Source organism: Neoarius graeffei, chromosome 13 (assembly GCF_027579695.1).
Source record: "Neoarius graeffei isolate fNeoGra1 chromosome 13, fNeoGra1.pri, whole genome shotgun sequence".
NCBI classification, from domain to species: domain Eukaryota; kingdom Metazoa; phylum Chordata; class Actinopteri; order Siluriformes; family Ariidae; genus Neoarius; species Neoarius graeffei.
In genome coordinates this window covers 69,103,476-69,115,652 of record NC_083581.1, presented here as the reverse complement: position 1 = coordinate 69,115,652, position 12,177 = coordinate 69,103,476, and the positions used below count along the sequence as shown (strand labels likewise).

The window sequence follows — 12,177 nt, the reverse complement described above, 5'->3', positions numbered from 1 at the left end:
AACCGACGCTCGACCACACCCTCAGTGCCACAGTGCTCTTTGTTACTATTAACATGTTTACAGAACATGTTGTAACACAGTAAGACTATCTGTATCTTTATCTATATAGTGCTTTGTATTTATATCTTTAAATCCCTCATCAAAAAATTCCAGTGCAGAGAACGGCCAAGGATGGCTCACGGGATATAACATAGTTCCACCATTGATCCATTGATTTATTCAAAATAATAAATACATATTATCGTGTCACAGCTATGGCTCTGTGAGCATTTTATAGTAGAGAGGGACCTATACCTATAACTATGCCTGAATTTAGTTCCAGTCTCATACATGTCAACCTTTCGTCAATCAAACCTGTATAACCAACCTCCAAAATCCGTATTTCCCTTATAAAATCCGTATAAGATGCAAATTAAAATAATTTACCTAAAATTTGAATGATAATTAACATGATATATCCCAGTTACTTTTTATTCAATATTAATAACAATAAACCTTCAGAATGAATACAAAGCTCCAATGTTTGACAAAAACAAAAAGTGTTATCAGCGTAGTCACGAAGGAAATACTTTGTTGTTTGGAGACAGGTTTCACCGAGCGGCTGCTATTATGCGCGAGACTTCATATTAGCCGCAAAGTCAGGAAAATCTGTTCGTAAAATTATGTTATAATGACCAAATACAATGAAAAGTATTTTTCCAGTCTCACCTGTGAAAGGTAATCCCATGTGATCTCGTTTGGACGGTAAACCTGTTGGTACAGTTAAACGCAGGGCATCTTTATTCTCGGCTACTGTCTAGACGCTATACCAGAGACGGTTGAAGAATCTCCACTTTGCCACATCCAATATGGCAGCGAGGATGACGTATGAGACGACGCCTTCTGCGTAGAATATGTTTATATGTCTATGACTTCACGGTTGGCGGGATTCTCGCAATGCGGTGTGCGCATGATCAAAAGTGGAACGAAGTCTCGCTACCACAAGATAACGCGCGATTTCATAAGACTCTTTACTGGCTGTCTGTGGTGTACAGTACGTTTGTAAATGTTATGCGCTCTTTTATCATCGTGGGAATTGATTATAGCTCTAAATAAATATTGAAGTTTTTTTAAAGAATCCGTATAACTTTATTTATACGCCCATATACTACGTTTATTGAATCAAATCCATATAAAATACGGACATTCCGTATAGGTTGACATGTATGCAGTCTGGAGCAGAAACACCACAACTATAATCCCGACTATAATATCGCTTGGTCCTGACACTCGGGGAAATAAATGCATGCAACTTAGGAATAGTCATGGAAGGTTTTTCCAAGCAGTAGCACGTTATTCCGGGTCGTATTGTACAGCTTGGACTCCAAAACAACCCGTGTACACACTCCGGTGGTTGATATAATACAGATAGGTCACAGACTATGGAAATAATAAAAAAAGGATACAAAATACAGAGCGGTTACGGATTTTAATACGGCTGCATCACAGATGCTAATAATTAACGGATCGGTCACGGACGTTTCAGTATATTACAGATTGGTTAACGATTTCATACCGATGCATCACGGATAAAAAATGAAGAACGTTAGGGATTTACTGGGATTTGAACCTGGTTCGCTGGTATGATAATCCAGCAAACCCCCACTAGGCCACCAGGGGGATGACTCAAATGCAGAGGCGTGAGGCGGAAGTAGAAAAAGTATAGAAAGTTTTATTTACAATATATACAATCCACGGCAAAAAACAAAAGTAATCCAAAAGCTCAGAAGATAAAGGGAAAATAAAAAATATCCAAAAGTTCAAAGTCCAAAAATAAGAAAAGAAAAGGCAAAAATGCAAACGCTCAGAAGATCTCAAAAATGGTAAAAAACAAAATTCAAAAAGGTCCAAAAAGAAAGCAAAGTACAAAAACCACAAAGACACAAGCAAGGAACACGGTACAGAGGAAACTGGAGCTAAACATAACAGCACAAAGACTCGAGGACTGAACTCAGGGGTATAAATACACAAACTAATTAAGGACAGGGCGGGGCAGGAAACAGGCAATAAGACAAAAACAAAACACAGAACACAGTGGTGACCTCTAGAGGCCAAAACAAACATGACCAGAAAAGGAAATAACAGTGGCCTCTAGAGGCCAAAACAGTCCCAGTCCTAACAAAGAAGTCTTAAACAATTAAATGTTTGGACTGCCGAAGTTCATAATTAAAACATCTTACCTGCATTTATAATGTTTATTAATTTACTATTGATATTTCACGAAAAATGATCGCATATCCGTGAATAAAAGATCCATGCTTTTGCATTCCGTGACTTCATGATGCAACAAGGATGTACAAAGATGCCCGGGGAAAAATAGCACATGCTCGGACGACATCACATGTAAACAATTACCTGATTGGTCAGATGTCTTATCGGATCAGATCCAGACCTGGAAAAATGGCTCCAGAAGCAATCTCACTGATACGGATAAACCCAGGCCTGGGCTATAGGGATCGTTATCGGTCTGGTGTGAGCACCGACCACATAAACTGCACAGGGAACTGATTTATTTATAGTTATTGTTATAGTTGTAGTTATCGGTATTGTGGGACCGGGCCTTTAGACCTCTAATTTTTTTTTTTCAGATTTATTTCTATTTCTTTGTAGCTAACACTTTCAGTTTGGAATTTTTTGATGAGGGATATACACTACCGTTCAAAAGTTTGGGGTCACCCAGACAATTTTGTGTTTTCCATGAAAAGTCACACTTTTATTTCCCACCATAAGTTGTAAAATGAATAGAAAATATAGTCAAGACATTTTTCTGGCCATTTTGAGCATTTAATCGACCCCACAAATGTGACGCTCCAGAAACTCAATCTGCTCAAAGGAAGGTCAGTTTTATAGCTTCTCTAAAGAGCTCAACTGTTTTCAGCTGTGCTAACATGATTGTACAAGGGTTTTCTAATCATCCATTAGCCTTCTGAGGCAATGAGCAAACACATTGTACCATTAGAACACTGGAGTGAGAGTTGCTGGAAATGGGCCTCTATACACCTATGGAGATATTGCACCAAAAACCAGACATTTGCAGCTAGAATAGTCATTTACCACATTAGCAATGTATAGAGTGGATTTCTGATTAGTTTAAAGTGATCTTCATTGAAAAGAACAGTGCTTTTCTTTCAAAAATAAGGACATTTCAAAGTGACCCCAAACTTTTGAACGGTAGTGTAAATCTAATATACCATGCACTGAATCCATAATTTCAACCAGTGCATGGTATATTAGATTACTGTATTTGGATATAAACCCAGAGTGGGCATGGCCTAAACAAGAATTGGTTTCTCTGTGTCATCACTAGAGTCCATAACCGTGTCCAAAATCACTCACTCGTTCACTACTCCCTATTCACTGTCTAGGGAATTCTAGATAGAGGACTATATAGTGAGCTCACTGGTAAAATGGGAAAGAAAAAAAAAACGTTTTCGGACACTACTCCGTCATGCCGTTATTTCCGTCATCACTGTCGCACAATTAAAACGTGCCAGATTAGTCGGCTGGTGGGGTTTCGAAATAATAAATCCGTATTATACTGAGCGTATTTCCCACGTTAATAAATACAAAGTACTTTGTGTCTGCTGCATCTTTCAGTTCTTTTAAATCAAGGCTGAATACTTCCTTTCTTCTTTGCCACTGCGTTTTTATTAAATCAAATTTGAGGCTTTTGATTAATCCCTCGTTCTGCACTCTAACTTTTATTCTTGTAGTTTATCCATCTTATTCTATTTTCACTTTTTTTCTGTTCTTTTACTATTTTTAATTGTACTCGAATGTCTGTTTGTAATGTGGTTCTTCCTCCGTCACCCTCTCATTCACCCTCAACACGCTACATTGCCATTTTCGCACCACAACTTATACATTTGTCTCGTGCCCGTTATCAGAAAGGAAAAACAAACGACTGCGATGCTCGATCTAAAATACTTAACTCTCCTTTTACAGGTTTTCTTTCAGCATGGCCGCAGTGCATGATGGGATATATTGCTTGGTTAGTGACCATCACTACTAGTACACTACTTTTCACGGTGCATTATGGGATACTATGAGTCCACTATCTATATAGGGTGTAATAATTCTCACTAGACATTCGGACAGCACTACAAAATGGCGAACTCACTGTATAGCCCAGTATATAGCGAGTAGTGAGTGATTTTGGACTCAGGGCATAATTCAGTTCAGTATCACTTTGAAAATAGATTTTGTCACGAAGCAGCTTTAGGAAAATCTGGATAGAAAATTAAACTTGAAATTGAAAATTGACTGAGATTTGTGCAGGTCTGTTTGTAATCCTGGTCACACAGTTATTATTTTTGTTTGTCCCTGCCCGAAATACTACGTTCTAACAAATTTTTTTGCTTCTGTTTTCAAAACTATAAATAAACCAGTGTCTAATTTAAACTAAGGATGAATAAAAGAACACTGCGAGCGCATTGCTTGTTACTTCATGTCCTGCAAGATTCATATCTGACTGCTTCCTCATGCCTGCATCTCATCTCATCTCATCTCATCTCATTATCTGTAGCCACTTTATCCTGTTCTACAGGGTCGCAGGCAAGCTGGAGCCTATCCCAGCTGACTACGGGCGAAAGGCGGGGTACACCCTGGACAAGTCGCCAGGTCATCACAGGGCTGACACATAGACACAGACAACCATTCACACTCGCATTCACACCTACGCTCAATTTAGAGTCACCAGTTAACCTAACCTGCATGTCTTTGGACTGTGGGGGAAACCGGAGCACCCGGAGGAAACCCACGCGGACACGGGGAGAACATGCAAACTCTACACAGAAAGGCCCTCGCCGACCACGGGGCTCGAACCCGGACCTTCTTGCTGTGAGGCGACAGCGCTAACCACTACACCACCGTAGAACCTTTAATACAATATTCAGTTGCATCCTTTAGATGGAAGTGCATTCCTATAATCCTATCCTTAATACTGTATTAGGTTGTAATATAGAGTAATACAGTAGTATGAAACCATCCCTGTGTCCGAAATCGCTCCCTACTCACTATATAGGGCACTATAGTGTGAGGACGCCATTTTGTAGTGCTGTCCGAAACCTTAGCGAGGATTATTTACACCGTATATAGTGCACTCAAAGTATCCCACAATGCATCACGAAAAGTAGTGTACAATGATAGTCACTAACCAAAGCAATATATCCCATCATGCATTGCAGTCGCGCTGAAAGAAATCAAATCAAAAGTCTCAAATTTGATTTAATAAAAGTCAGCGGCAAAGAAGAAAGAAAGTATTCAGCCTTGATTTAAAAAAAAAGAAAGATGCAGGTACTTTGTATTGATTAATGCGGGAAATGCGCTCAGTATAATATGGATTTATCACAAAAATACATGCATGTGTTTATTATTTTGAAACCCACCAGCCGACTGATCTGGCACGTTTTAATTGTGCGACAGTAATGACGTAAATACCAGCGCGACGGAGTAGTGTCCGAAAGCTTTTTTTTTTTTTTTTTCATTTTACCAATGAGCTCATGATATGGTCCTCTATATAGTAATTCCCTATATACAGTGGATATAAAAAGTCTACACACCCCGTTAAAATGACTGGTTTTTCTGATGTAAAAAAAAAAATGAGACCATGATAAATAATTTAAAAACTTTTCCCACCTTTAATGTGACCTATAACCTGTACAGTTCAATTGAAAGACAAACAAATCTGTTCGGGGGAAAAACATAAAAAAAAAAACGTTGCATAAGTGTGCACACCCTTAAACTAATACTTTTGATTTAATTACAGCATTCGGTCTTTTTGGGTTCACACCTGCCATCAATTAAAATGACTGATTAACCCCAAATAAAGTTCAGATATTTACTCAGTCGCATCCTCCAGCAAAAGCCAGGGTTCACAGAGAGCTTACAAAGCGTCAAAGGGATCTCATTGTTGAAAAGTATCAGTCAGGAGAAGGGGACAAAAACATTCTATGGAGCTCAGTGAAGACAGTCATCAAGAAGTGGAGAAAATATGGGACAACAGTGACATTACCGAGAACTGGACGTCCCTCCAAAATTGATGAAAAGACAAGATGAAAACTGGTCAGGGAGGCTGCCAAGAGGCCTACAGCAACACTGAAGGAGCTGCAGGAATTTCTGAAAAGTACTGGTTGTGTACTACATGTGACAACAATCTCCCGTATTCTCCATATGTCGGGACTATGAGGTAGGGTCAAAGAAAACCATCCAGGCCTGGTTAAATTTTGCCAGAAATTTTGCCAAAAGATACATCAACTCTCCCGAAAGCACGTGGGAAAATGTGTTATGGTCTGATGAAACCAAGGTTGAACTTTTTGGCCACAATTCCAAAAGGTATGTTTGGCGCAAAAATACCACTGCGCATCACCAAAAGAACACCATACCCACGGTGAAGCATGGTGGTGGCAGCATCATGGTTTGGGGTTGTTTTTCTTCAGCTGGAACAGGGGCTTTAGTCAAGGTGGAGGGAATTATGAACAGTTCTAAATACCAGTCAATTTTGGCCCAAAACCTTCAGGTGTCTGCTAGAAAGATTAAGATAAAGAGGAATTTCATCTTTCAGCACGACAATTACCCCAAAAAAGTTTTGGAACAGCCCAGCCAGAGCCCAGACCTAAACCCAATTCAGAATCTGTGGGGTGACCTGAAGAGGGCTGTGCACAAGAGATGCCTTCGCAATCTGACAGATTTGGAGCACTTTTGCAAGGAAGAGTGGGCAAATATTGCCAAGTCTAGATGTGGCAGACTGATAGACTCTGACCCAAAAAGACTGAATGCTGTAATTAAATCAAAAGGTGTTTCAACAAAGTATTAGTTTAAGGGTGTGCACACTTATGCAACCAGCTTTTTGGACGTTTTGGGTTCCCCCCGAACAGATTTGTTTGTTTTCAGTTGAATTGTACAGGTTATAAGTCACATTAAAGGTGGGGAAAGTTTTGAAATGATTTATCGTGGTCTTATATTTTTTTTACATCAGAAAAACCTGTCACTTTAACGGGGTGTGTAGACTTTTTATATCCACTGTAGGGAGTCGTGAACGAGCGAGCGATTTCGGACACAGGGCGTGAGTGTTAAACAGTGGAACCTGCTCAGCGCCGCCTGCTCTGGGAGACGAATCAAATGAATCAAAAACGTCTCCTAAACCTCACGCCTACTGTGTGTTTGTTGTTACTTAAAGCTGTAGACTGGCCAAATAAGCTGAGTGTGTTTTTGTCTTTCACTTTGTTTGCACTGGTCACTGTAACTAATCCCTGTGTCCTGCTCATCCCCAGGGCATTGACGAAGCCTCAAGCAAAGACAAGTGAGTACTGCTGCTTTTCTTCGAGCTCCCCGTTGCAGACAGTGGCTTAGATTTCTGTCCTGTCACTGCAGCCTGGACGCTGAGCCTGCGTGATATGAACATGCACATGAAGCCTTATTTCCCATAAAGCCTGTCTTTGTGCGGCTTATTGAAATACCAAGCCGACTGCTATAAATAGTTCAACAGCTTTAGGACAGCGATTTTAACCACACTGTGACATTCCTGCCATGTAGAGCGGGATCATTACTCGATCCCCTCCCCACTGCTGAAGCATATTTGACAGTTCGGTCTAAATGAAACGCGTGTGCCTTACTTTGTAGCCGAAGTGCTCAGGAGGCCCTGAACCCAGAGGATGAGGCCGACGAGTTTTTGGGACGTGCCATCGACGCTCGCAGCATCGATCAGCTACGCAAGGACCACGTCAAAAAGTTCCTGCTCAGGTTCCAGACACCGATTCTGGAGAAGAAGGTCCAGGAGTCTTTTTCCTCAGTCGAAAAAGCTGCATGTAATTGAGACAGTAGACCTGCCCATGAGTGAAGGCTAACATGTTCTCTTTGTGTCCTTAGTACTCTAAGAAGGTGGACGATCGATTCGGGGGTTATGTGGCTTGTACCCTGGTGGTGTTTTGCTTCATCTGCTTTATTCAGATCACCATTTTTCCACAGTATGTAGTCTCAGTACTATGTTCAAACATATGCTGTATATTACTATATATTATCTGGACACGAGGGTTTTACTGGGAAATACGCCGCTTGTATTTTTCATACGAGCTCCATCCAGGACATGGAGATCCAAAACCGTGACCTACATCTCTATATATCAGTCGTGAGGAAATCAGCGAAATGTTTTGATAAATTTGGGGACTTTTTGTTTGTGAACGTGTCGATGTAATAAAAAGAAAATCACACGTTGGCTTGAAGATATGAAGTTTATCTTCTCGTGTTGAAAAACTCGTATTTTTTAAACGAAACGCATCACGGATCTGAGCGACATATTTAAATAGTATTGGCTGGCGTTGAGTGGTATATCAGATATATTCCATTCAGCTAGCACGATATTGAACGAGTCGAAGATGAGTAGCTGAGTGGAATATATCTGATTGACCACAAAAAAAAACCCAGCCAATATTATTATTATTATTATACATACACATTCCTTTCGGGTGTTCAACGCGTCTTTCTCTTTCAAAATTCTCTCAAAATCTTCCGTATTTAACGAAGCAAACCTTCGGCCATGTTTGTTTGCAAATTGTCCCAGTCGCTCGCTAGCGCGGAAGTTTTACGTCTCCGAAGCATGACATCATGTTGTCTCGACAACCGTGCAATATCGTAAACCATAATATTCAACGCTCATTCTCCATTGGGTAGAGTGACATAATACACGTAGGATAAGCGATATGCTAACAATATCGCATGCTATCAAACCAAACGAATGAAACCTGCTAGAAAGGAATAGAACACGTGTTTTTATTCCATGGAAAAAAAAGTGTCCTGTATGTATGATAATTCCTGATATTTCACTCCGATGATGTCACTCCCAGCTTTGACTGGATGCGCGTTGCCAAAATGGCGAACTAGTTCAAAATTAAAATTCTTTTCATTAGCTTGGGTGTTTTTTGTGGATGTGTCCGTATAATATAAAGAACATTACACGGTCGCACAAAGATATGAGGTTTATCTTCTCGTGTTGAAAAATATTTTCACTCATTCACTTCGATTGCTCGTGAATACTGGTATATCCATTCACCACTCAAAGATAAACTTCATATCTTCACGCACCTGTGTCATATCCTTTTATATACAGTGGTGCTTGAAAGTTTTTGAACCCTTTGGAATGTTCTATATTTCTGCATAAATATGACCTAAAACAACATCAGATTTTCATACAAGTCCTAAAAGTAGATAAAGAGAACCCAGTTAAACAAATGAGACAAAAATATTATACTTGGTCATTTATTTATTGAGGAAAATGATCCAATATTACATATCTGTGAGCGGCAAAAGTATGTGAACCTCTAGGATTAGCAGTTAATTTGAAGGTGAAATTAGAGTCAGGTGTTTTCAATCAATGGGATGACAATCAGGTGTGAGTGGGCACCCTGTTTTATTTAAAGAACAGGGATCTATCAAAGTCTGATCTTCACAACACATGTTTGTGGAAGTGTGTCATGGCACGAACAAAGGAGATTTCCAAGGACCTCAGAAAAAGTGTTGTTGATGCTCATCAGGCTGGAAAAGGTTACAAAACCATCTCTGAAGAGTTTGGACTCCACCAATCCACAGTCAGACAGATTGTGTACAAATGGAGGAAATTCAAGACCATTGTTACCCTCCCCAGGAGTGGTCGACCAACAAAGATCACTCCAAGAGCAAGGTGTATAATAGTTGTCGAGGTCACAAAGGACCCCAGGGTAACTTCTAAGCAACTGAAGGCCTCTCTCACATTGGCTAATGTTAATGTTCATGAGTCCACCATCAGGAGAACACTGAACAACAATGGTGTGCATGGCAGGGTTGCAAGGAGAAAGTCACTGCTCTCCAAAAGAACATTGCTGCTCATCTGCAGTTTGCTAAAGATCACGTGGACAAGCCAGAAGGCTATTGGAAAAATGCTTTGTGGACAGATGAGACCAAAATAGAACTTTTTGGTTTAAATGAGAAGCGTTATGTCTGGAGAAAGGAAAATGCTGCATTCCAGCATAAGAACCTTATCCCATCTGTGAAACATGGTGGTGGTCGTATCATGGTTTGGCTCTGATTTGCTGCATCTGGGCCAGGACGGCTTGCCATCATTGATGGAATAATGAATTCTGAATTATAGCAGCGAATTCTAAAGGAAAATGTCAGGACATCTGTCCATGAACTGAATCTCAAGAGAAGGTGGGTCATGCAGCAAGACAACGACCCTAAGCACACAAGTCGTTCTACCAAAGAATGGTTAAAGAAGAATAAAGTGAATGTTTTGGAATGGCCAAGTCAAAGTCCTGACCTTAATCCAATCGAAATGTTGTGGAAGGACCTGAAGCGAGCAGTTCATGTGAGGAAACCCACCAACATCCCAGAGTTGAAGCTGTTCTGTACGGAGGAATGGGCTAAAATTCCTCCAAGCCAGTGTGCAGGACTGATCAACAGTTACCGTAAACGTTTAGTTGCAGTTATTGCTCCGCAAGGGGGTCACACCAGATACTGAAAGCAAAGGTTCACATACTTTTGCCACTCACAGATATGTAATATTGGATCATTTTCCTCAGTAAATAAATGACCAAGTATAATATTTTTGTCTCATTTGTTTAACTGGGTTCTCTTTATCTACTTTTAGGACTTGTGTGAAAATCTGATGATGTTTTAGGTCATATTTATGCAGAAATATAGAAAATCCTAAAGGGTTCACAAACTTTCAAGCACCACTGGGCAGTATATTATGTATCTGATATATAATACAGTGCCTTGCATAAGTATTCACCCTCCCTTAACCTTTCCAAAATTTTGTTGTGTACCAGGAACTGGTTTATTTATACTTAAGAGCACGTGACACTTTAATTGCACACAGGAACACACCGTTGGAATGATTATATCACTTCTGATGGGAACTGGTTACAGCAGAAGTAATTCAAGTGTTTCATAAGAATATGGGATGTATACTTATACAATAACAAGTTTTAGGTATGTTTTAATTTGTGTGTGTGTGCAAATGTATTGTTATTGGTTTTTCCCCACTGTAATATAATATATTATACATACAGGACTCTTTTTTTCATGGAATAAAAACGTGTTCCATTCCCTTCTCGCGGGTTTCATTCATTTAGTTTGATAGCATGCAATATTGTTAGCATATCGCTTATCCTACGTGTATTATGTCACTCTTCCCAATGGAGAATGAGCGTTGAATACGGTTTACGATATTGCATGGTTGGCAAGACAACATGACGTCACACATCAGAGATGTAATACTTCCGCGCTAGCGAGCGTCTGTGACAATTTGTAAACGAACAAACATGGCCGCCAGGTTTGCGTCGTTAAATAGGGAAGATTTTGAGAGAATTTTGAAAGAGAAAGACTCGTTGAACACCTGAAATGAGGGTGTATGTACTGTATTATAATAATAATAATAATAATAATAATAATAATATTGGCTGGCTTTTTTTTGTGGTATATCAGATATATTCCATCCAGCAACTCATCTTCAACTTGTTCAATATCATGCTAGCTGAATGGAATATATCTGATATACCATGAAAAAAAGCCAGCCAGTATTATTTCAATATTATATAGTGCAGTGTTGTAGTCGAGTCACTAAACTTTGAGTCCGAGTCCAGTCTCGAGTCCCCAGTGTTCAAGTCTGAGTCAAGTCGAAGTCATTAAAAAAAAATTTGAGTCGAGTCCACTATTGATCCGAGTCGAGTTCGAGAACAAGACTCCAACCGCACCATTTGACGGTGGCTGTTTCAGCGCCATTAACATCAGTTTGTTCCTGAACATGACGTATGAACAGGTGAATGTGCTTCTCTTTATCAGGGAGTGTGAAGTATTCTGTCAGAGATGGTTGGGAGACGGATGTAAGTGCAGCAGGTGTGTTTATTAATACAAGTGAAGACGCTAAACAATCCAGAATGGCAGGCAAAATCGTAAAACGGTGAAACAGGCAATAGGTCAAGCGAGGCACAAACAGGCTATCGTAGACTCGGCAGAATCAAAGACGAGAAACAGGAAATCAGGGATCAGGAAACCGAACAAGGAAATAAAGCTTGGTAATGTATCAGCAATGCAACTCAATACTTCGCAAGAGCGCACCCGAGAGTCCATCTGATGCACGCACCAAGGTGCTCAGGTGTGACACTC

The 12,177-nt window shown here is 40.0% G+C and overlaps 1 protein-coding gene across 2 annotated transcripts in view; it reads left to right on the top strand.

Annotated features, from left to right (window-relative positions):
• adcy6b (adenylate cyclase 6b) overlaps positions 1-12,177 on the top strand; it is a 228,253-nt gene that overhangs the window by 174,537 nt on the left and 41,539 nt on the right. For both annotated transcript variants that reach the window (XM_060938414.1, XM_060938415.1), the window contains exons 11-13: positions 7,311-7,339; positions 7,660-7,807; positions 7,906-8,003. In XM_060938414.1, coding sequence (XP_060794397.1) covers positions 7,311-7,339; positions 7,660-7,807; positions 7,906-8,003 — 275 coding nt within the window. The remainder of the gene's footprint in view (positions 1-7,310; positions 7,340-7,659; positions 7,808-7,905; positions 8,004-12,177) is intronic.